Genomic DNA, 24517 nt, shown 5'->3' with positions numbered 1-24517 from the left:
GTTGCATCTTCCCAAGGGCAGGCTTTTATACACATTCATTTTATAGTACTCTCATGTGAAGATTTAATATAGCTGGAAAAGAAATGAGGAACATTCATGTTCCTACAAAGCTCATTATCAAAACAATTAAAACTTCCCTGGTTTAATTAAGCAAAACACACATTGGGACACATTTTACACACTGCAAAAATATGTGAATGCTGTATCTAAGAGTCTGTTTTTAAATGTATTTCTCCATTAATATTTCCCTGTGGGGTGTGTGTGTGTATACAGTTAAGGAAACTATTAAAACTACATATTTTCAATGCACACAAACCATCTAATCCCAACTGGATTTAGTTCACTTGAAGTAGATGGGAAATGTTGCCTGGAAAACTACACAGACTTGTGCATGTAGTTGCCAGGAGTCAAGAAGGACTTGAAGGGACAAATATGCATGTATGTATGTTCAATAATAATGACCTTTCCTTAAACCAGGGAGATTAGTAACCATCAGCCCTAGAAGATGTATATAGCTGTGGCTGGTGACTTGGTTGCTGATATACATTTATGTGCATGCACATACTACATACGACTTATCCTTCCCACTTTTCTAATGATGTAGTACTAATTTTCTAAAAGACTTAATAACCATAATGTTCACTCAGCACAAAGTATCAGATATTCTAGCATCTGCACTGAGCATCATCTATGGTTTTTGTTACAATGGCCTTTTAAGAAGTCGTAACAAATGCAGATGGTCTGAAACATCCTGCATTGGCAAAGGATCATATGCGGCTGAGGGGCCACAGGGTTGTCTGTTCCTACTTTAAACACATACCTAGTTTCATAAAGCAAGTTGTTAGTTTCTTTGGTTGAGTGCCTAAGACAACTATGAACAGCAGATACGCTATTGTGAGCTTCCCTTTAAACAATCCTGTTAAGCTGAAAAATTGAAGGAGCTGAACAGAAGAGATCCTTTTTCATTCTAAGACTCCCACATGGTATAGAAAATAGGAAGCAACATAGCGGAAAAACCTACAGATTTATGCAATCAAACCAAAGTGTATGTTCAGAACATGAAAAAGATTCACATCCTGGCCACCTGAACATTCTTCTCCTTCCTCCCCTATTAAGAGAATGGACCTCCTTGCTACACAGTGTGAGGTGTGTGAAAAACTCTCCACCTAAATGGGTTCTAAAAGAAAGCTTTCCAGTTGCTGAGCTTTCTGTAACTTTATTCTCTGCAGTAAACCTTGCTAAAGACAACCTTGTTTTCTGTTGAAGTGGGCTCCCAAGAATATGAGCAAAAGCCTGTTCCAAGTTTTCTTTAAGAAAATGAATTAAAACTATAATTCATAAGATAACCCAAAGACACAGTGGCAGTGCCTCCCTCTTTATCTTGAGTAGTAAGAATGAATTGGAGAGGCAGACATAAGTTTGTGGACACGAGAGAGAGAGAGAGAGAAGGAATACAAATGAAAAAGCAGCATCACACCATCATATTTTTGACTTTGTACTTTTAAACTTATTCATGTAAATAAGGATATGTAAGCTGCTCAGAGTCAGTTCCGACTGGACGGGCAGTCGGAAATTAAGCCCTGCAAATTAAAAATGTAGCAGGTATTACTGATAATTGGCAAGTTTCAAAGAGTTTGGCACACTCAGAATCCATGAAGTATTTTATTAACTGTTACCAAGCATACTCAGCACCTTCAGGAGTCACCTGTCGATTTGATATCTTTTCCATTTCGTTATCCCTGGGATAAGGGTTTTCATGTCGTTCCTGCGCAGGAGAGGCACTGTTTTCTTTGCCTGCAGGAAAGCTTAACAATCGTTCTTTGTAATGACAGGTAGACTCTTAAAAACAAACAAACAAAAAAGAACACCTACCCCTGGAATTACTGATTAGTTATGTTTGTTCCGGAGAATGCTGAGCTGTAAAAAACTTTTCATCCAACAGTATTTACAGAACATTTGCATGGTAATAAATAAGTCATTACAGTTATTACAGCCTGTTCCTCCAGCCCCCCTCCCCAGTCCCAAATGTCATATGCTTCCCATACAAGAGACACTCATATTTTGACTTATTCCTAAGGTCAGGAATAGTGAGTCAGTGGTCTTTGCACTGTCCTGCCCCACTTGTAACTAAAACAGGAACCACCAAGAGCTCAGTGCTTCAGTCAGTTTGTAATAGGTGAACATACAAGGCAGAGGAAGGAGGAGAACAAAGGCTCAAAAGTGCATCAAATATTAACCGTATCAAGAGCACAGAACGTGATGCTGTCCCCTCTCATTTCAAGACCAGCTGATAACCAAGTTCAGTGCAAATTTTAATTTTAAAAAAAGTTCTTCCACTCTGAACCACTCACCCTTCCTGTGAGGGAAGCATCCATTATATTCACCCCTGTGATTTCTTCTGACGTCACCTTTCAGAAAAGATCAGTGGGCAAGTGGCTGTGTTTCACGCTGAGCAGTGCCTTCCCACTAAACCAGGGCAGCCTCTTCTTCCTGACTTGTCCTTTTTCCAGCAGATTCTCCTTCGTTTCTCCCAGGAACAAACGCTAGCACAGCCACTGACCCAACTTGTTTCATGTCCGCCCACTGGAGCTGGATAAGTGGTGGTTTGTGTTGGAATTCACAAGTCTCTTTGCAGCACAGTGCGTGTGGACCACAGTGTCGTTGGGATACCGGACAAAGGCAGGTTCACAGAAAGGTTTCTGGCATACTTGGCAGAGTTTTCTGTCAGAGAGAAGGATTGGGCTTTCTTTTAGTTTTACCTAGAAGCAGCAGGAACAAAAGAAAGCATCACAGGAAAATGTCAAAAAAAACTGCAAGGTTCTTTCAATTTTGTTTTTGCAAAGCCACTTGGTGAGACAGAAAGTTGACTAGAGAGGGTTGAATGACCATTCTGTTAGACTGGCTTTCAGTGTTCATCAAGGTACAATTCTAATGTTTGTTTATTTCCTTTAGGAAACTATGACACTCTGTGGACATAACCACACTAGATCTTCGGCAGCACACTGGCAGGGAACTGAGCACTTTGTATCTTTCTGAAAAGCCTTCTGTCAAGGATGGTTGAATCCTTGGAAAGCTTGGGAATCTGATTACAATAGAAGGGGAACGCTGAAGAAAAATCAAGAAAGGTGTTCGTGTGAGTGAAGCTCACCCAGGGCTGCAACTGGGGGGGGGGGGCAACCGGGGCATGTGCCCAGGGCGCTGCACTGGGGGCTGCCAAAATGAGTGCTGGGGGGGTGCAAAAATGGGCGCGGAATCCATGTTTGCTCCAGGTGACACAGACCCTAGTTGCGGCCCTGAGCTCACCAACCCTCAGACAGGAAACTACACTGGGAAAAATTCCTTTTAAGTACACATTCAGGGTTGTATCCAGTGACAATACAAATTGTACTTAATTGGAATGATGTCTGGAGAAGGGTTACTCTACCATCACTCAAATTGTTTTCTTCAAAAACATGAAAAAAGTGTGTATGTACATGCACACACACACACAAATACACTTTTTAATATAGATATAGTACAGGAAGAAAGATAGAAATCATGGATAAGTTATCATGTACATATGAACCATGAAAATTAGAATGTGTTTCTTCTGTCATGAATTAAAAAGGAGAAATTTGCAAAACAAAATCTGTTGATCAAACCCTATAAACCTACCTTTTCATGCTTGTAAGTAAGGTTCTCAGCTTTTGCTAAGCTCAGTGCAATCTCAGTCATTCTTTGAGCATGGAGACTTTCCCTCATTGCACCCATCAGAAACGAGGAGACAAGCTGTACTGACCAACTGGCAGGAATTAGCTGCAAAACCCAGGCAGCATCGAATTCAGCTGCATGGTTGTTGAGAAGGTCAACTGCAGCCATGTTCAGTTCATAGCTGGATGTGCTGGAATTGAGGTATGCTGAGAGCAGCATATGAAAAAGCTTCCGTCTGTAGGGAAGGCCTTTGGTCTCGGAATTCCATAGGCAGTAGTCCTCAGCAGCCGAGAAGTCCTTCAGTTCATGGACCAGAACGTTTAGAGCTTTTTCATGTTCTTCTAGCTTTCCATATAGTATTGCACACTCAGTATGAAGATCTGTGCCAGCAATTTTATCTGCCAAATGTAAATTTAAATATAAGCCTTGTCGACATAAGGGATGGTTATATCCCTTGTGTTGGCTTGCAATACATTTCATTTCCAGACATTCTCTCTTCCTCCTATTCTCCTTCCACATATGCATAACTCTCTCAAGATGCTTCCTGTATCTAGTGAAATTTATTACAGTCCATGAGATCTACAATCAATCTGTGAACTTTAAGGTGATACAAGACACTTGGTTACTTTGGGCAATAAAAAGTCAACTGAAATAGACATTCAGAACAAGGTGCCTACCAGAGTTCTGACCCATCATGACCTCTCATAAAGCCAACATGTGGGTGGATTCACATAGTCTTGTTCTGAAGACATGTCCAAAACATTATACATACAGTAAATGTATAACTTTAGGGCACTATGACTAGTCATCACAAAAAACTGATAACACTAGTTATAAAAAAAAATGTTTTTTTGGCCTTTTCAGTAGCGAGGCAAGTTTGACTGCTTGATCAAAACAGAAAGCACACATATACACAAAATTATAGTCTACTTGCATTAGAAAGATGATTTTTTTTAATTGAACGTATGCTCATAACCTAAGAGATAATGTATCCTGAGAGCATTCACATGTCAGTGACTACTCATGTCAATTCTTAGACTATCTCAGATTTTACTTACTAATATGTGACACCCTTAAATACTTTAACAGCAATGTACATTAAGTAATCAGCATGAACAATATCTGTCTTACAATCTAGGTACCACTGAAGTAAGCAAATCATTTATCATCACAAACTGCCTAACAATAAACTTCGCTGAAACCTTTGCCACTCTTTATAAATAAAATTTCTTAGGGTGAGGAGAACTCTTCCAGGCATATTTTCTCTAACAGGACCACAAATCATATTGGAGAAATGTATGATTTCCTTCCACATAAGGCTCAGTACTGAAAAACCATCTACTCTGTTCAATTTGAACCAACTGTTAATCTTTTCTGACACGACAGGCATTGGAGAACGGCCTGTTTCTCCTCTAACTGCAGTACTGCATCACCTGCTTAGAAATCAAATGTATGTTTCAGAAAGGACTTTTTCAACCATATTAATGCCTCTTCCATGTTTATGTCTGAAAATGGCACCTCAGAGGCACTGACTGATGACTTTAACCTTAAAGCTTTTTGTAAGTGGGGGAATCAAGCTGCCCATTTCTGAAAAGTTATAATGCCTGTGAAAAAGGGTTCAACAGGATACAACATTTCGTTAGTGTTTGAACCTAGATTACATTTAAAGTATATACCCAGATCCTTAAAAACATGTAATTGTTCAAATGGAATCTCCATTACATCTTCAGGGAAGACTACTTAAAATGGCAAAACACAGGATCTTGGTTTCATTTCAATTAATGTTTAATACAACTGATAAATAGCCATCCTTGAACAGTATTCAAGCCCAGACTAGCTCTAGATAATAGAACCATGTTTAATGGGACAGATTAATACACCCATCCTTCTTCCCTAAATGACCAGAATAGCCATCTTTGTGGTGTTGCTAGAATTAAATCTCTCAATTTCACTCAAGGATTGTAGCAATGTATGTTTTCTAATAATTACTTGAACTGCTTTATATTGCATTTTAGCAGATTTCAGGTTTCAGTTAGTTGGATCAACTCTGAGTCATCCTGAAACATGAACATAAAGCAACAGAAATTGGACTTAACACAAGACATTAAATATAATCGTGCAATAACTCAACTTCAAATCACACTGTGCCTTTTCTTGGCATCATACCTTTGAGCCTCTATAATAAACTTCAGGCTTTAGATTCAAAAGTCTTCTGCAAGCAATCAGTTCATACCTCTGGCAAAAGCAAACTGTTTCTTCCCTGGCAGCTCACCAGGCAGAGAAGCAAAAGGGGAATAAAGATGGGAAGAGTGTGTGTGTGAGAGAGAGAGAGAGAGGGAGAAGGAGGTATCCTCAATCATTTTGGGGTCTGGCAGTACCCATCAGCTCTGCCCAACACTGGACTCAAATCTAATGGATTAAACCTGAAGGAATTTTATGTAGGTAGGTAGGTAGGTATAAAATTTATTCCCTGCCCACCTCACTCAGAGTACATTTCTTGATAGAAAAAGAGCTTCTGATAAATGTAGTTTGAAGTCTCTTACCTAAAATGAAATGAACTCTATAAAGGTCAGATTTCCGCAGAAGATTGCGTAGTTTTGCCTGCGTTTTGGCCAGCTTCTCCTGCCTCTCAGCACCCAGTGACTTCAGGTGGAGCACTTCATTCAGGTAAAGCACTGCTAGATGGGTGTGGTACTTTTCTTTCTGCAAAAATAAAAGTAACCAAGCCAACCTCAAACAGTTTCCATACACCATTTTCATGGATTATTTTAATAATATTCATAGAAGGCATCAAGACATAATTTCAACAGCTTCTATTATTTAGGTGGATTACAAGTATAATAAACAAACAATGAAGTCAAGGTCAAAGTCCTTCAATGCTGCTGTGAGAACCAGTGGAACCAACTGAGATGTTGTACCCAGTCCCCTGCAAAGGTAATCCATTAAGGCAATGTAGAGGAATCAGAGTAAGCTTGCTCTTAAGAGTTGTCCAAAACGATACTTCTGGGATTAGAGGGAAATTAAGGAAGATTAAATCAAAATATTTACTTCACATTTGCACTTCAATGCACAGTAGAAAAGGATGTCCCTTTTATGGCAGTTTAGCTAGTTCTCTCCACTTGAACTACAGTAGCCAACAGAGGAAATAATGTAAAAAGTGGTTCTTTGCTTTGAATTTATCATATATATCATAAGTACAAAAACTTGTATGTGTATTAAAAAATGTGAATTTTACGCTATTCCCGCCAGCCACTTTTACAACATCCAATTCCTTCACTTAGCAGCAGTTCTACTTATGAGTACACACGGAGGGATGAGAGAGGGGTTCAGTCCCCAAGTTACCAGTGCTGCCCTACAGGGGTAAGAGAAGTAGAGGAAACTGCTGAATTTTCTAAATCACCGAACATAAAGGCACAAGTACAGCTTGAACACTCAGATATGCACATTCACATAGTCCCTTTCAAAGCATTAATATTCTGCAGAAGCCCTCACGCAAACTTACTTTTATTCTTTTTTCTAGAACTAGGTATTCCAAGTATTTTACTAGTGACCCCGGATATTTTTTAAGGCATCTGATGACATCATCTGGGTTAAAGCTGTTTTTCTCTTGGTCTTCCAAGGGCCTTTTAGTGAAAATGTAAACTCCAACCTAAAACAATATAACATTCAGAGATTCCAGAACTGTAAAAGTACATTTGACAGGCAGTTCATAGACCAGTTTCTGAAATGGTTTACTCTTCTCTTGTTTTATTCACGAAGAATAACTGTTTTGAAAAAGTACTCACCGTGTAGCAGTGACAAAAAAGCCCAGAATAAACTTGGCTAGATATGTGTTTTTGGTCAGAAATTAGACACTGTACTACAATTGAGTGAAATGCATATAAAAAACAAAACAAAACCTAACATACTTGCACTTTCTTCCTTAGAGTAAGGAATGAATTTGCCTGCCATTCAGTAACACAAGATATATGGGCTATCTGGAGTAAATACTTGAAATTAATAATCTACTCTAAGCACAACAAATGTAGGATAGAACCTCAGTATTAGTTGATTCGTTGTGAGACTCAAATCTCCTCGTTCTATAAGTACAATATCACTTCATGAAAACTGTATGAAAAATACTGTATTTCCCAGGTACTGAATTCTATGCTCCAAAACAGGGAATACAAGCAGCACACAGAAACACTGCCTTAAAAACAAGAGGAACAACAAAACTTAAGATCCCTTCAGAGCTACACACTGGTACCTACAACTATAATTTATTACTGGATGATATTTTGATACTTGCTTTATAATTACTGTGACTTTTGCTGGGGTTTATGATACTGGAATAACAAGTGAACAGAATTAAACATTTCAGAAATAGAACAAGAACTCAGTGTGCGGGCCTAATTATTCTAGACAAGGTATCCAAGCAACAGCAGTTTTAAAACTTTTCCCAAAAGGATTTAGCCACGTACCTCCTCATTTTGCTCTAAGATCCACTCTGCATACTTCCATACCAATTCATGGTCAGAACAGGAGGTTAGAAAGTCTACAATATATTCATAAAGATCTGCGCGTGTAGAGTCCTGAATGTCTCCATTAACAATCTGTACCCATAACTGAAGTAAAGAAGAAACACTTCACTTTCACTTCCATCTTTAAAAAGACAAATGCTATTTTTCTTGGAATCTGTCCTCTAAACCATCCTCCTGAAGAACAGACCTTGAGAGCGAGGAGAGCAGGAGACAGAGGAGAGCTTCTCAAAGCCATATATAAAACCTCGGGCTATGCGGTGCTTCACATTCAAAAGCAAAAAGTTCCTTTGGAGCATGAGGGGGCACATCTATCATGTGCCAGCAAACCACCTTAATCCAAACATGTCATTTCCTGGGACTGCTGCAGCTCTGGAAGACACCTATACCTAGTTGCTTTCAGGAGTTGCTGGCAGGTTTACATGAACAACTCCCCTAACTCCAAATCACCTTTTTCTCTGAGTCCACAGCGCAACCTTTACATTCTCTACATATTTATGTACACACAGAGAAACACATACGCAAATTCCTTTATATATATTGGAAAAATGGAGCACATGTTTCAACCACAGAGATCTCTCTTTCTCTCTTTGAATTTCTAAATCTTTTATCTATTTTACTATGTGTAGTTCTTACTAAATGCCCTCCATTCCCAATAGTCTCACCCATATCTAAAAAGATATTAGAATGGCAATTGTTATTAAGGTCTCTGCTATTTTATATTAACAACCTTGACCCAAAGTCATGCAATGTTTACACTGAGCTGATTATAGGCAGCTGAACATTTTGAGCTCCTGAAGTGCATACTTTTGTTACATTGGAAAAGCAACTAGAGAGGAAACTTTACAATTTACAGGATGCACTGAGAAATACATAGTTTGATTAGATATAAAAACCAGAGTTAACCACATCATAGTTAAATTGGCAGAATGCATCTAGGTTGGGATGGCAGGCTAGCCCAACTAGGAAGCCTAACCTTAACTGATATTGGTGCTGTGGAGATATAAAGAACTAAACATTTTTTAAAAGATGATAAAAAGAAGAGGAACATAGGAATAAATCAAGGATCTCATTCCCTTTGCACTGTCAAAGTGTTTGCTAACAACAGTGAATTTATTAGCTTTAAAACTTCTTTGTGCACTGCACTTGCCTGATTCTTACAGCAAATCTATCAATGCATGATGCAACAACAGGTTTTGTTTATCAGCTGGCTTGTCGCAGAGACTGACTCTGATTAGGGAGTGACTGGCTCAAGGTCACCCAGCTGGTTTCCATGCCTAAGGCAGGACTAGAACATTGGCCTCCTCCAGGTTCAGCACCTTCACCACTACACCACATGGGCTCTCCACATCTGTTTGTTTTGAAGAGACTTAAACTGGAAAAAGAAGAGCTAAGCCATTTTGTACACTAACCTGTAGTGCTGCAGCATCTTGACCATTTGAGTGATACAGTAGCCCAAGTGCAAAAAACCTGTATAACAAGGAATATGAAATAGCAACTGACTAGGCAGATACAGAAGGAATTATTATGTATTATTTTAGGGAGTTGGGGCAAAGTTTGAGAGCCCTCAGCGTAGCTTTTCAACCCATCCTGACTCTTCCTGTCTCAAAGTACCATAGCTTTATATCAAAACTTGCCTTTATCATCTACCTCTACTGCACAATACAATGCAAATGAGGACTTAGCAATTAACGTGTGCAAGGAAACAGTCTCTTTCTGTCCACGTGATGGTCTGCTACCTGGGTTTCAGTTAGGTAACAGGGATTCACTGGGAAGGAACAGTTTCACTAGCACAGCAAAATTGCCCTCAACTCAGAATATGGGTACCAATCCTGGGCCACCACAGTCATGCGATGGTTAACAGTTCTTTGGAAAATTAATGAAGATATATCTTAAAAATCAGATGCTTTCTGAATTATGACAGTCCTATCAGCAAAAAGTTTACATCAATTTGTTGAATCTAAAGGAGAAAGATATTTTGGAAAACTAAGATGATCTGTGGTATGATCCAGACTCACTAGGAGTCAGGAGGCATATAAATTTGGAGGAGGAGGAGGAGGAAAAGTAGTAGTAGTAGTAATGGTAGTAGTCGGGGGAAAGTAATATTATATTGCCTGTTGGCAAAACTACTTTTAAATCAATCAGTCAAATGACAACAAAAAAAGTTGCCACCTATGACACTGGCTTATGCCAAAGAGACACAGGCTCCTGGTTCAATATACCAAAAGGTGGGCAGCAAAGGTGACAGGGCAATTAGGATTAGGGCTGTACAGAGCCTAGGATTATTTGTTTCGGGAGTTTTATGCTTACTTTTTGTGCTTCTCCAACCACGCGGCACTATCTGCAAGAAGGCAAGAATTCTCCGAGACCAGGAGATCTAGAAGACTTTCATGATTAGACTCCGCATAGAGTTTCAACAGGGCCGTATCAATATCCTCCTTGTAGCCATTTGCGACATCAGTGCTTCGGACTTCACTCAGGTAGCTCATGAGAAATTGCTTGCACTTGATCATCTTCTCCTGGTCCCCTTGTGTGAGTTGGTTTAAGTCAGCATATTCATGCAGGGGAGGGTGCGACCGCATGAACGAAGAGGAAGTAGGCAACAGTAAAGGGTAGAGAGAAATCAGCTCACGGACATCAAGCTGGCTGTTTCTGCAATTACAATGTCAAACTAGATGAAATAGGAAGGCAAGTATACAGAGGTGTGCACCCACACACACAGTAACAACAACAACAACAACAACAGTGCTTTCTAATTCAGAATTCCTACACTTCTGTATTTTTGTATACAGCAGCTGGGTGGTCATATCTAGCCAAACTTGGCTCATCTCAAAAAGTTAAGAAGATTTACAGTCAGGATCAGAAATATTGGAATAAGGGTAACTGTTTTGGCATTTGGCCTCTGTACACCACCACACTGAAGTTGAAAGGAAACACACCCAGATGGGAGTAAAGTCAGGACTTTCAGCTGTAATTCAAGGGGTCTGACAAAAGTGGGGCACTAACCATTCAAGAAGTACAACCAGTGGCATACACACACACCCATCGTTGGTAGCTCATAAGTAATGGAATGAACATGGCTGACAAGCAGCTGCATGGCCAGGTGTGGCCTGTTTCCTGGGTACCCCATGACCAGTCAAGCAGATAAAAGGCCTGGAGGTGGTTCTGAGTGTTACATTTGCAATTGGTAGCTGTTCACTGGAACTCTCAACATGAGGTCCAAAGAGGTGTCCATGAGCGTGAAGGAGGCCATCATTAGGCTGAGAAAACAAAACAAACCCATCAGAGAGATAGCAAAAACATTGGGAGTGGTCAATACAACAGTTTGGAACATCCTGAAAAAGGAGGAATTAACTGGCAAGCTCAGCAACAGCAAAAGGCCTGGAAGACCATGGAAGGCAGCTAAAGTGGATGACCGCAGAATTCTGCTCATGGTGAAGAGGAACCCTTTCACAACATCTAGCCAGGTCAAGAACGCCCTTGAGGAGGTAGGCATGTCATTGTCAACATCTACAGTCAAGAGGCGGCTTTATGAATGTAAATACACAGGCTTCACCACAAGGTGCAAACCACTGGTAACACTCAAGAACAGAAAGGCCAGATCAGACTTTGCCAGCAAACACCTAAGTTCTGGAATAAGATTCTTTGGACTGATGAAACCAAGATTAACTTGCATCAGAATGATGGGAAGAGAAAAGTATGGAGAAGGAAAGGAACAGCTCATGATCCAAAGCATACCAGATCACCTGTCAAACATGGTGGAGGCAGTGTTATGGCATGGGCCTGTATGGCTGCCAATGGAACCGGGTCACTGGTGTTTCTTGATGACCTGACTGCTGATAAAAGCAGCAGAATGAATTCTGAAGTGTATAGGGCTATACTTTCCACTCAGGTTCAGCCAAATGCTGCCAAACTGATAGGACACCGCTTCATACTGCAGATGGATAATGACCCAAGACATACAGCAAAAGCTACCCAAGAGTTTCTCAATGCAAAGAAGTGGGATGTTCTTCAATGGCCAAATCAGTCACCTGATCCCAACCCAACAGAGCATGCTTTTCACTTACTGAAGAAAAGACTGAAGGCAGAAAGACCCACAAACAAGCAGCAGCTGAAGGCAGCTGCAGTAAAGGCCTGGCAAAGCATTTGGAGGGAGGAAACTCAGCATTTGGTCATGTCCGTGGGTTCTAGACTTCAGGCAGTCATTGCCTGCCAAGGATTTTCATCCAGTATTAAAGGCGATCTTTATGTTTGTCCTGATGTTGGTTTGTTCCATTACTTATGAGCCACCAACGATGGGTGTGTGTGTATGCCACTGGCTGTACTTCCTGAATGGTTAGTTAGTGACCCACTTTTGTCAAACCCCTTGAATGACAGCTGAAAGTCCTGTCTTTGCTCCCATCTGGGTGTGTTTCCTTTCAACTTCAATGTGGTGGTGTTTGTTCCAATATTTCTGGTCCTGACTGTAGTTTCAAACTGTGGACTGAATCCGCCCCCCCCCCGCTTTTTTGACAAAGTGGAAATTCGTGTGTTTGTTCCTGCCATGAACTGAAGGTTAAAATACCTGTTTATAAATTAAAGTGCTTTCAGCAAAACCAGACTATCATTTCCTTTCCCTTTTTTTAGCTGAAACAGCTTTTTAAAAAGATTCTGATAATGGCTTTAAAATATATCATATAACTGGACTGTCCACATCTTAGGTTTCAGACCAATTGTAATAGTCATCTGATTAACTTATTTATGTAACTGTTACCTTCTTTGAGAGCAGACAGCAAAATAATTTCTACCCGTTTTGATCCTGGTTTGTTTCTACAGTACATCTCTAGAACATCATACAGAGCATGTAAACTTGCCCAAATTACTGTTATCTACTGCATAACATTAAGTCCTACATGCCGGTTTTTGTGAACTATTTCATTATAGGAATTTGTTTAGCCCTAATACTCAGCTTCAGAAATACAGCTCCCAAATTTCTCCCCCAAATTCTTGTCGGATTGAGAATGTTAAACTGAGGTTCCAGACTCATCTCTAATTATCAAGTGACCCAAACTCAGCTGCTTGAGAAGCAAATACACAACATTATTTCACTGTTAACTCTCTATCTGGTGTATCTAACGAGAAAAGCAAGTAGAGCCATAGGCAGATAAGAAAGGCAGAAGCTTGCGATCCTGTCACAAGTCCAATGTACAGGAATCAAGGCAAGTGTGTTTTGTTGGTTATCGTTTAGAGACCAACTCCAATTTCATTTCAGTCCACTGACTAAATCTCACACTTTTTACATGCTCCGGGCCAACATCCTAAAACTTTTAAAGACAAATATATGAACCTAATCAAGCAGCAGTTAGCTAGACCAGTATTCCTCAACCTTGGCAATTTGATGGTAGGTGGACTTTAGCTCCCAGAATTCACCAGCCAGCATTCGCACATCTTCCAAGTCACCAAGGCTGAGAAACACTAAACTAGACTGCAAGAATGTTTCTTGCCCAAGAGCAGCATTACCTGAAGAGCTCTTTTGCTTCTAGAAACTGGAGCTGTGAGAACTGGATAAACCCTGCTTGCTGCAAAATTCGCTTGTACATCGTCTGCAAAGGAAACAAAGAAAAAATACATTTAAGTCTAAAAGGCATGTACTACAAAGTGACTAATGAACTACCTGTAATAAGGAGTAAGACAAAACTGGCCTCTGATTCAGAAGTCATTTACAAATTGTACGTATGAGATACAGATTGAGAGAGATGGAAATGGGTCGCCCTTCCATTTTGGGATTACAAAGCAGAACAGTCAGGCACCAGCCACTCTAAAAGGATGCTGGGCACATCCAAAAAATGTGGATGAAGGTTCTATAGGGCATTCAAATGGTTTCTGTGCTATAATCAAAAGAACACTTTGAATTAATTAAGATTCTAGTGGAGAATCACACACGTGGCAAATAGCATTACAGCATTAGGCACACTTACATACCTTAGAGCAGCAATTGTCAATCTCAGTAACTTTAAGATGCGTAGACTTCAACTCTCCGAATTCCCCAGTCAGCATGCTGGCTGGAGAATTCTGGGAGTTGAAGTCCACACATCTTAAAAGTTGCCAAGGTTGACAAGCACTGTCTAAGAGAGTGAATGTGTGCTGGAAAATTCCATAGTTTCTTATCCGCATCCTGCAAAACATGTGCATTTGCAAGCCTAACATTTTAAGATCTGGGATGCATGCTCGCCCTTGCATGAAATGCTTGCCAAAAGTTCCGTGTACTTAGAAGCAGACTTTATTGATTTATTTAATGAATTACCATTGCCACCCATCTCTATTAATGGGAAATAGAAACAAATTATCTGAATCAAGACACAATATTTTAAGGCATTTTAATTATAAATTCATGGCAATAGAATAATTAACCATTTTCAGTTCTTTAGTCCTTTCATTAGTTCCAGCACAAGCTTGATTAATCCTACAAACCACTCTTGATTCATAGCCCAGATACCCTCCATCAAATATAAAGGTATTCAAATAGATGCAGCTATTGAAACTGAGCATTTTTTAAATTCAAAACTCAGGCTTCCCATTTCAGGAAGAAGATAAGTGTGTTTACAGGGACACACCAAGATTAGAGCTGTAAAACTAAAACGGATGTATCAAGACCAAAATTAAGATGACTAATGTCATAATTTCTGTTTGCTGAACAGAATCTTATGCATATTTTGCCTTTTTTATTATTGTAATTATATTTGTCTAACAAAATTGCAGGCCAATTAAAAAGCAATTTCTTAGTAATCATAGTAGGCAACTACATCATATTTAGTAGACCTGCACGATCATTTTATCAGCTCTGCTGAGGCATCAACTCCATTGGGTGCTTCCCCCTTAAATTTCTTTCATTCAAGCTGGTGATCAAAGGAACCTCAGGAATAACTGGTATCCTAAATTTGCTTCCCTCCAATTTCCATCTATTTCTCTTTTTGCATCTTTGAATGTATAAGCTATTAGCTAGAGATCTCATTCTCTGATTGGCTAAGGACAGATGAGCATGATAAAATCGCAAACCGGAAGGCAAAGCAATTGGATGCCTTTACCACTGGAGGAAGACCAGCTGGATATCAAAAATAGTGTGTGTGAACTTCAGACTTCAGACGTGTGAACTGTGTTTGATAAATACTTGCATCTTTGTGAATTTGCTAAATGAATGCACTGCATCTGTAAACAAGACTTGATGAAGTCAGTAAGTGGTCTTCAGGTAAAAACATTGAGATCAAGAGTAGGTGGGCCACAAGATATTTTTTCTAACATTTTTACTGTCCCAATACCTTAGGATAGTTCACCACTCCTGACACAGCCAATCTAACCCAGCCACAGAGCTTTGGAATTCACTTGAGTGCACTCCCAGGATTGCCAGTGTGCAAAACATTTCAAATCTGAACCATTTAGATGTTCACAACACCCTCCCTGAGCATAAAATACTGTAGCTTGTTCCAAGGAGCAAAACAAACTGCTTCAAGCATAATATATTTTTATAGTATTTACAAAAAACGTTTGGACTTGAAACAGAACTTTCTGAACTCCAAGCAAGACTGTTTGCATTCAAAATACTTTAAAAATGCTGGAATCAGCCCATTTCACACCCAAAGCAGGAGTTTTCTTGCTCAAACAAGAATGTTTTGAATTCAAAAGATTCAAATTCAAAATATTTTGTACATCCTTACCCAGAATCCTATCTCTTGAAGAAATAATACATTAACAAATACACAGAAGCACATTTTTAATTTATAGAGAACTGAGCACACTCAGAGGCGTTTTAAAATTAGAGACAGACCTGAAATTTCTCTTTTGGAATATTCCTTTTGGCTCCCTTTGCTAGCACTAGGGCTTCTTCAACTCTTTGGCTGCCCAGAAGATCTTGGATCTGTCTTTCTAGAGGCAGTGGCACCAAGATGTATACCCCTTTGGTAGTAGCTACGATTACTTTCCCTAAATTTAAAAACAAAAAATGTCCAGTTTACAAAGCTAAGCATCAGAGAAAGAGAAGACACATGCTTTTTAAAAAGGAAAATAAGTATTTCCAATGCTCTATGAACATACAAGCACAGCCATTTCTATCAGGTTAAATAGCAATGCAAATTGTAAAAACCTAATTCCTGCTAGGGTTGAATGACTCTCTTACACCATGTAAAGGGAGAAATTGTGGTCAGATACAAGGGCCAGCAGGTATTCAGAAGTTCTTTATGGACACAATTGCTTCCACAAATAGTTTTCCTTCATCCATTTGAATGAGGAAATGAAACTCCAGTTTACAGCAGTTCAGCAGATTTGCTTCCTGTTATTTATATATGATTGCCAACATGAAGCAGTCCATGCAGCAGTTACAGAAAGAGTACTTGTGAGGTTTCGTGTCTTATAGAATAACCCAATCAGCATAAAAGAAATGAAGGCAAGTTCTGGTCCTCTCAATCAAATAACGTCATCTTTTGGGACTCAGAAAGCGGCTTTCTTTGTTGCAGTGTCTGCCTTCTGGAACGTGGCCCCACCCCACCCCGAGATCCAGTTAGTTCCCACCCTGATGGCATTCCAGAAGGCCTTGAAGACCTGCGGTTCTCCCCCAGGCTCCTTGCGAGAGGTGTTTGATATATATTGTATGTGATTTGATGTGAGTTGTCTGCCTTGCCATTTTATTGGTTCCTGTTTGTTATTTCCATTTATTGTATTTTTATTATCTTATTGTATTTTGCTTTTACACTGTGAACTGCCCAGAGTCATCGTTGTTGTTGTTATTATTACTTGTATGATGCCTAGCTCCCAGCACCTTTAGAGTTCGGCAGCACCAAAATTGAAATAAATACATTTTAAAAGTTGCAGCCTTCTAGCTCCCCATCCTGCAGAAAATGGCAGCAAAACAGCCAATTGGGAGTGGAGTTGTTTTGATTTTTTCTCAAAAGGGTTGAAATGGAGTGAGATACCTCTTGGAGACAATATGCTCTACTTCTCAAACTGTCCCCTGCCTGAAATCTGATCACTTGTTATTAAATTTCAGTGGCACAATTTCAGACTACATGGGGGACAGGGTGAGAGCTTTTCAGAGGTGGAAATGGAAACAGTTTACATCTGAAGGCTTTCTGCTCCCATTCTCACCTTAAAAACCTGATTCTCCCTCCCAAAAACTAGACTGCAAAAAATTAACGATGGTTTGGAAATAACACAGAGCTAAAAAAGTTATTTATGACCTGTCCTCAAAGTTATGACTGTTGCACTACCCCCACAGTCACATGATCATGTTCTGGGCACTTGGCAACCAGCTTGCATTTACGATTGGTTGCAACGTCCTACAGTCACATTGATTTGTGACCTTCCCAGCCAGCTTCCAACAAGCCAAATCAATAGGGAACCATTGATTCATTTAACGACTGCTGCAATTCACTTAACGGCTGCATGATTTGCTTAATGACCATGGTGATTCACTTAACGACTGTGGTAAAAATGGTTGTAAACTCGTGTCCAGTCACGTGATGCCTCACTTAACAACCGCATCACTTAGCTCCCAAAAATCCAGTTCCAATTGCAATTGTTAAGGGAGGACTACCTCTATCTATCTATCTATCTATCTATCTATCTATCTATCTATCTATCTATCATCTATCTATCTATCTATCTATCATCTATCTATCTATCTATCTATCTATCTATCTATCTATCTATCATCTATCTATCATCTATCATCTATCATCTATCCATCTATCCATCTATCCATCTATCCATCTATCCATCTATCTATCTATCTATCTTGAGTCAGTTTTGACTCCTGGAGACTACATGGACAAGTCCATGCAGTTTTCTTGGCAACATTTTTGGAAGTGCTTTACCATTACCATATTCCTAGGTCTGAGAGAAAGGACTGGACCAAAGTCACCTAGCTGGTTATTGTGCCCAAGGAAGGACTAAAATTCACAATCTCCCAGCTTTTAATCCAACACCTCAACCACTAGACCAGACTGACTCTCTCCCTCTCAAGTACCTTCAAAATCTTGTAGGATATGCCCATCCTTAAAGGGCAAGGTCTGCTTCTGCTGCTGGTCCAGCATACTGTGCACAGTAATGAATTCATCATCTAGTGCAACTACATACGGAAAACAGAGGGCAGCCCCAATCACATTTTCTGACCAGCGAACAGGAGCCCGCTGGGAAATGCCATCCACAGTTGCAAACATACCTGCCAAATTATAAAGGAAGAAGAAATTAGAACTTTATCAGACAACAGATGACCAACGTGAATTTCAAGCTGTTGTTCATATGAATCTACACATGCTGCAAAAGGTTAAGTCGATTACTGTGATAGGTTCCAAGCATGACCCGAATATATCCTGTCGTCTGAAGAAGTGCATCATATGTTCCCATTCCACTCTGTAATTTTTGGGTACAGATTTGTAGTATACTAATTATTTTGACACTAACACAGAATCTTCCAAAATTATCTTGCTTCCTTGATGGCAGGGCCTTCATTTTCCTTAAAGTATGGCTGCCTCTACAGATTTATACATTTAACGCAAGATCACAACACGGAGGCTCTATTGCCATCGTTCAATCAATTCCTCTGTGCTTTGGTTGTCCTTAATTCTTATTGCTAGAAAGGAAGCACATTAAATCTCACTCTGAAGCACAGAGTGGGAAGGGATCTTAGTTATTACTTGCTCACCTCCCTGCTCAATGAAAGACTCTTGCAATTATATCGTCACTAGCAAATGGCCACCCAACTCAGCTATTAGCAATGAAGACCTGCCTACTTCTTCCTGAAGCAGTCCATTCCACTGTCAAAAGATTTTTAATAGCAATTCTTACTGTCAGCATTATTTCATCACTTAAGTGGCATTTTTTGTTGAGAATTAAGTGCTATGGAGTTCACTAGTACTTACTTTTAATGGGAACTATTTAGCAATCACAGTAACACAGAACTTCTTGCATTACGTAAAAGACAGCAGAGCCAATAACTATTGATACAATCAAGACAGTCTCATTTACCAATACAAAAAAGGGGACAACTGCAGACTCTCCTCTTTGTAACAAGTCTTTTTACATAGTAAGTTATTCATATGGTTAAAAAAAAAGTTAAGACAGATCGCATATTTCATGTTATAAGAATTCACAAGTTTTTGCATACTTAAATAAGAAATTAATCCCGAGGATTCTTATACAGCTTTATGAACAGCAGTTTCATAAAGATGGACTGATTACCTTTCAGAAAATTCGAGCAAATCAAAACAGATTGTAGGCCAAAATTATATTTTTAAATGAATATCCATAGTAGCAGTGTTACTGTTCTTGAAAAGTACATTAAAAACATTTAGTGACAGCTTTTTGAAGATATGTAATAAAACTCATCTGGACTATTTGGTTTAAAAGAATTTATTACAAGCCCTGGGCTACCCTTCTCATTATTTATAGCAGAGATGGGACATACCAGTAAACATTATGGCACTATTTGAAATTCCAAGATTTACCAGAACTTAGATTTAGGAGGCCTAGAGTACCATCAAGAGCCCGGGCTTCTCTTCCCGTATTTATCTACCTAGAAACTAAGAGTATTCCTTCAACTTGTTTGACTAGCAAGAAATCTGCTTAATAACCAATTTAAAAATAAATAAATGAATCTGGTATATCTAAAAAAGAACCTGAAGTTATAGAGAAGTAAGTGCCCTTACCTATTCTGAACCCTGCAAAAAATGGACCATAAAGAACAGGCATTTTCAGAGTTAACCCATTTCTTCATACTTCCAAAAGTGTTTACATTTAAAAGCAAACAGATGTCTATAAAACCGATCAATAATTCATTGTGGCTTTTCGACATAGTATACTTTTACAAGCACGTCCTTCAATGCGTCATTTTTACAACATCTATTAGACAATACAGTTTTTTATGGCTCCATTTTACCGTTGCTACCTTGATTTCTTTTTGCAGATTGTTTAAAGATTTTAGATTCAGAAAATAACCAGTTAACACTTGGTACTAATTACTTTATTTAACACTTTAATCCGTTTCTTTATTGGAATGCTTTATTATTATAAGTCACTTTGGAAGGTGCATTTGTCATAGAAATGCAGAACAGGCACAAATAAAACACTGCACAGGATATTAATTTCATAATGGGAGGTAGTTTCCTACATGAATGGACATTCACAACTAACTCTCTGGACATCTTTAATGATAAGACAACATTCCAGTCTAATATTCACCAGCATTTTGTGGACTTCTATTTACTTTTATAGTCTAATTCTTGCAAAATTATTTGGCAGGAGAAGGCCTGCAAAGCTATTATGCAGGAGAAGAAGGAAGGGTTAAGAACAGGTAAGGCAAAATTTTTCCAAATAATGACCTAAATAGCCTTACCTAATCCCCCAGGTCCAGCCAGCAGGAACTCTTCTCTGCCTATTCTTTTAACAATTGGTCGCCTCTCTTCACTAGGGTAAGGAAAGAGATCCTGGGAAGCTCCAGTATTGTAGTTCAGTATAATGTATTGGTTAGTGAGAGCAAGGCATAAGTAATGGCCATCCACAGCTACAGCACAAGGCTGTTCTTGAGTGGAAAATTCCTTCACAATCTGGACTTTGTCCTCGTAGACCAAATATATTTGGATGGTCCTCCGTTTCACTGAAACAATGCACACCTCCACACAGAATGGATCCCCATTCACAGGGTTCTCATTCAATGTGAACATCAGGGCTCCTTTGATTCTAGCCCCAGTGGAGATGGGTTCCAAGTTGATCATGTTCATTAAAGTGATGGTATTGTCACAGAGCACCAGAAGTCTATTAAGTGCAGAAGCTGCTTTCAACTCTCCCACAGCCTTCCGGACACTGAGGTACTTGTGCAACTGCTTGGAAATAGAAAAAGGTGTTTTTTCAGAAGGTGAATTCTTCTCTTCCAAGATAAAGTGGCAGATAGAACCCTCATTGGTTCCAATGTAGAGGTTCCTTCCACAGCACTCAACACATTCAATATTGATTCGAGGTCTGTCACCCATCAGCATCTCCCACTCAACCGCAGGGACAAGCTTGAAGGCTTTGACACTCATCGTGCTTTCCAGAAGATGACCTGCTAAATTAATAAATAAAAAGAAAGATATTGCATTTCTGTATTTCTGGGTTGAAAGCTACATTGTCTTTTCATCATTCAAAATGCCAGGCTTCCCCTCTCTTTATAACTTCAACGGTATGAAATTGTCAATCTTCACAATACCTGTTCACCGAACTACTGAGGAATGAATTTCCAATGATAACTATTTTGAATATGATTGAACTCTTGCATCTGCAGGCTGGGTGGCCATAGAAATTGAACCTGTAAATATAAATAAATGCATAAATAAATAAATGCTGCTCTAGAATACCAATCCCTCAAAATAATTAATGCTGGACGATAAAGCAGATGTTAGTTTCATGACTGTTTAGCACCCAAGACTTTGGAACACATTTCCACTTTCTGCTTAAGTCTTCAAGAAGTCGTCGTCATGAGAATTACTGGAGCTCATGTCCACTCACAATGAGTAGCCCTAAAATGGCTCAGCATGGTATGCTAACACCACCTAGCACTGGTCTCAAGAGATCTCTGCCACAGAGCTCCAGAAGAGACATGTTCTTATTTTCATTCCAAATTATGGAAGCATGCTGTAGGCCCTTGTGCAAGACAGGGATGATAAGTAGATCAGCCTTCCCCAGCTCAGTCCAATTCAGACATGCTCTATTTTCATAATTGGTGAATCATACAGGATTTAAATTGCCAGTTTTCCTCTAGAACATATTCACGGTAATAATGTATTAACTGTGATCAGTGCAACCTATGCATGTTTATTTAAAAGTAAATCTCATCATATTGGACAGGCTTTAGTCCCTCTTCACATTGGTGTTTGGAATCGCAGACTTACTGCAACAGAAAGACCACTGCCTGCACAGTCATGACAGCTTGTAGGTTTAGCCATTTTTCTTTTAGATTAGATTTTGCAGAACATGATATCATCTATTACACTGCACTTCACAGGTACAGAACTTAAGACACTCTGACCCACCATTTGCTCTTACTTGGATGCAACCAGCATTCTAATTATTTAACTAAACCTGCTTGAATGTAAGTTTGTATTTAGGTCTAAGAAATCCAGCATATTCTAAATTATATTTCAGAAGTTGATTTACATTATAATTTTGGATGATTATATCATGCTTATTTTTTAAATTTTTCTACTTCAACAGTCAAACTATGCTGTTTTTATTTATCCTATACAAGCATCCATAGATCATGGTCTTATCCCAGTATATCTGATTTTACATTATACAGTCTGTTTTATCTATTCCACCCAAGACTGGAGGGTGTAAAACAAAAAGAAGATAGTTACAACAAAATCATACCTTTCTACTCAAAAGTCCTATTGATTTCAGTGGCCTGATCCCAAAACAGATGAAGTCCTATTACCTGGATTTATTTACTAACGCAAATATATAAGTAACCAAAGTGTGGAAAATTATAATGAAGACTGTGATTAAAGAAATACACAATTTCATTCTATCCACAGACTAGACTGTCTTTCAGTCTCAGCCTCGCACACATAGGAATAATACTAGTCTATTTTATGGGGATGTGGCAAGAATAGCTAAAAAAGTAAAGTGTATTTATAATCTGCATGCACTTAAATATTAATAAACATATCTATAAGTGACTGATTTGCTGCAATGCACAGAATAGAAGTACCAGTGGAACCATATGGAGCCACAAATAAACATTTTGAACATGCAACCTAACAGTTCAAGTAGAAGAAATAAGGATATATGCTCAGAAGTCCTGGTAACCAAAATGAAAGCACAGCCCTTTCCTTAGGGATTCCATCATCCCTTTAAAATGGCACTGCTCTAAGTGAATGTTCAATATGGCCCGTCTTTCAAGCAATTTTTCCCCAACTGGTGTCTGCTGGCCATGGATGCTGTGAACTTCAGCTGTTGTAATCAGACACATCTGGAGAGCATCAGATGTGAATGCAAGATCCTGGATGTAAACAGCTTGAATGCACAGGTTAAGATGCTGGACTAGATACTGGGCTCTAGCCCACCCTAAACCAAAGCTCACTGGATGACTTTAGGCCAGTCCCCTTCTCTCAGACCAACCCTCCTCACCCGACTGTTGTGGGGAAAAAACACATGGAGGGACCTCCATGTATATCCCTTTGAGCTTCTGCAGGAAAGGCAGAATATAAATCCTGAAAATAAATAAATCACCCCAAATTACAGTCATTTTCAAGAGCAACGGCAGGCCTTGGGTGGGGGCAATTCTCCCTCCCCCTAATATGGAGGAAGAACTCTTGCACGGCTGCCACTTCTGTTCTATTGTATCCATGGAGGGATTTGGGGCAAGCGATTACTGCCAACTCTCACCTTCCGCCTGAAGGAGATCCACCGCTATAGGCACTACCTCAGCTCCCCGGGGTCTCCCCTGAGCGCTCCATCCTTACCAAGACCGAAGCCCAACTCTTCTCCAAATCACCCTCCTTAAGTCCTCCAGGCTGGAGCCAGCCTGGGCAGGATCCCGTCCTTTCCCTTCCTGCTACGGTAGCTCGCCCACGGAGGAGGGGTGGGACTTGGCGTCTCGCATCCTTTCGTTGCCAGCGGCAGCAACCCAGGCCGGGCCGGGCTTCAGCGCCCAGGCAGCCGCTCGCCCGCTCCGGGCCGGGTCAAGCGCCCGGGCAGGGGGATGCTGCACCGGCGCGGGCCATCGGAAGGGGACGGGGCCGCGAGGGAGGAGAAGGGAAAGCCAAGCAGCCGGACGGGCGCAGGGGTGGGACTGGAGGTGCAACCCGCCCTCGCCCCTTGCCCCTCCGCCTCTCCTACCAAGCTGTCCGCCGAGGCCTCCGCTCCAGGGCAGGCCAGCCGGCGCGGCCGCCTCCGCTTGCGCCGGATCCCTGGGAAGTCCGCGGCTCCCCTGCCAGCGCCGCGCGCTCCTGCAGCGGGCTCTTCCTCCGGGGGCGGCTCCCCGGCCCTTCCGGTCACAAGGCAAGCTGACAGGCGGATTCTTCCCACTGGCTGGCGCGGGGCGGGCGGAGGGTGGCGCGCTGGGCAGGTTTGCTCGGTGCAAGGATTCGTCAGAGCGCAATCCTCGGCTCAGAAACGGGGGTGACTCTTGGGGAAGCCTTATAGGGTTGCATTCCCAGGGGGACGCGGGATTTCCGCCCGTAGGAGCGCAACTTCGGCTCCAGTGCAGGCGAGGGCTGAAGGTGGTTCCTAATCCCCCGTTTCTTCCTTGGGTGCAACTCGGTTGGAAAACCCAGCCCATAAGGTTAATATTGACCTAATGCTTCTCC

At 40.4% G+C, this 24517-nt stretch overlaps 1 protein-coding gene across 2 annotated transcripts; it reads right to left on the bottom strand.

Moving 5' to 3' along the window:
* Positions 1-1652: 1652 nt before the first annotated feature.
* On the bottom strand, positions 1653-24180 carry TGFBRAP1 (transforming growth factor beta receptor associated protein 1). 2 transcript variants are annotated; one of them, XM_063304932.1, is made up of 13 exons: positions 24048-24180; positions 21418-21516; positions 20569-21276; positions 18202-18396; positions 16009-16163; positions 13707-13789; positions 10518-10859; positions 9620-9677; positions 8151-8294; positions 7193-7339; positions 6234-6393; positions 3655-4088; positions 1653-2721 (listed from the first exon to the last, which is right to left on the bottom strand). In XM_063304932.1, the coding sequence occupies exons 3-13, from the start codon at positions 21251-21253 to the stop codon at positions 2686-2688; spliced, it is 2439 nt and encodes an 812-aa protein (XP_063161002.1). In that variant the 5' UTR covers positions 21254-21276; positions 21418-21516; positions 24048-24180; the 3' UTR covers positions 1653-2685. The 2 variants fall into 2 exon arrangements, with proteins under 2 accessions (XP_063161002.1, XP_063161000.1); XM_063304930.1 differs by having other exon boundaries at positions 1653-2759; positions 24048-24174.
* Between the last annotated feature and the right edge of the window lie 337 nt (positions 24181-24517).

This window comes from Candoia aspera, chromosome 5 (assembly GCF_035149785.1).
Source record: "Candoia aspera isolate rCanAsp1 chromosome 5, rCanAsp1.hap2, whole genome shotgun sequence".
Classification (NCBI taxonomy): Eukaryota; Metazoa; Chordata; class Lepidosauria; order Squamata; family Boidae; genus Candoia; species Candoia aspera.
Note: the sequence above shows the minus strand (reverse complement) of the source record. Positions and strands in the feature narration are given on the sequence as shown.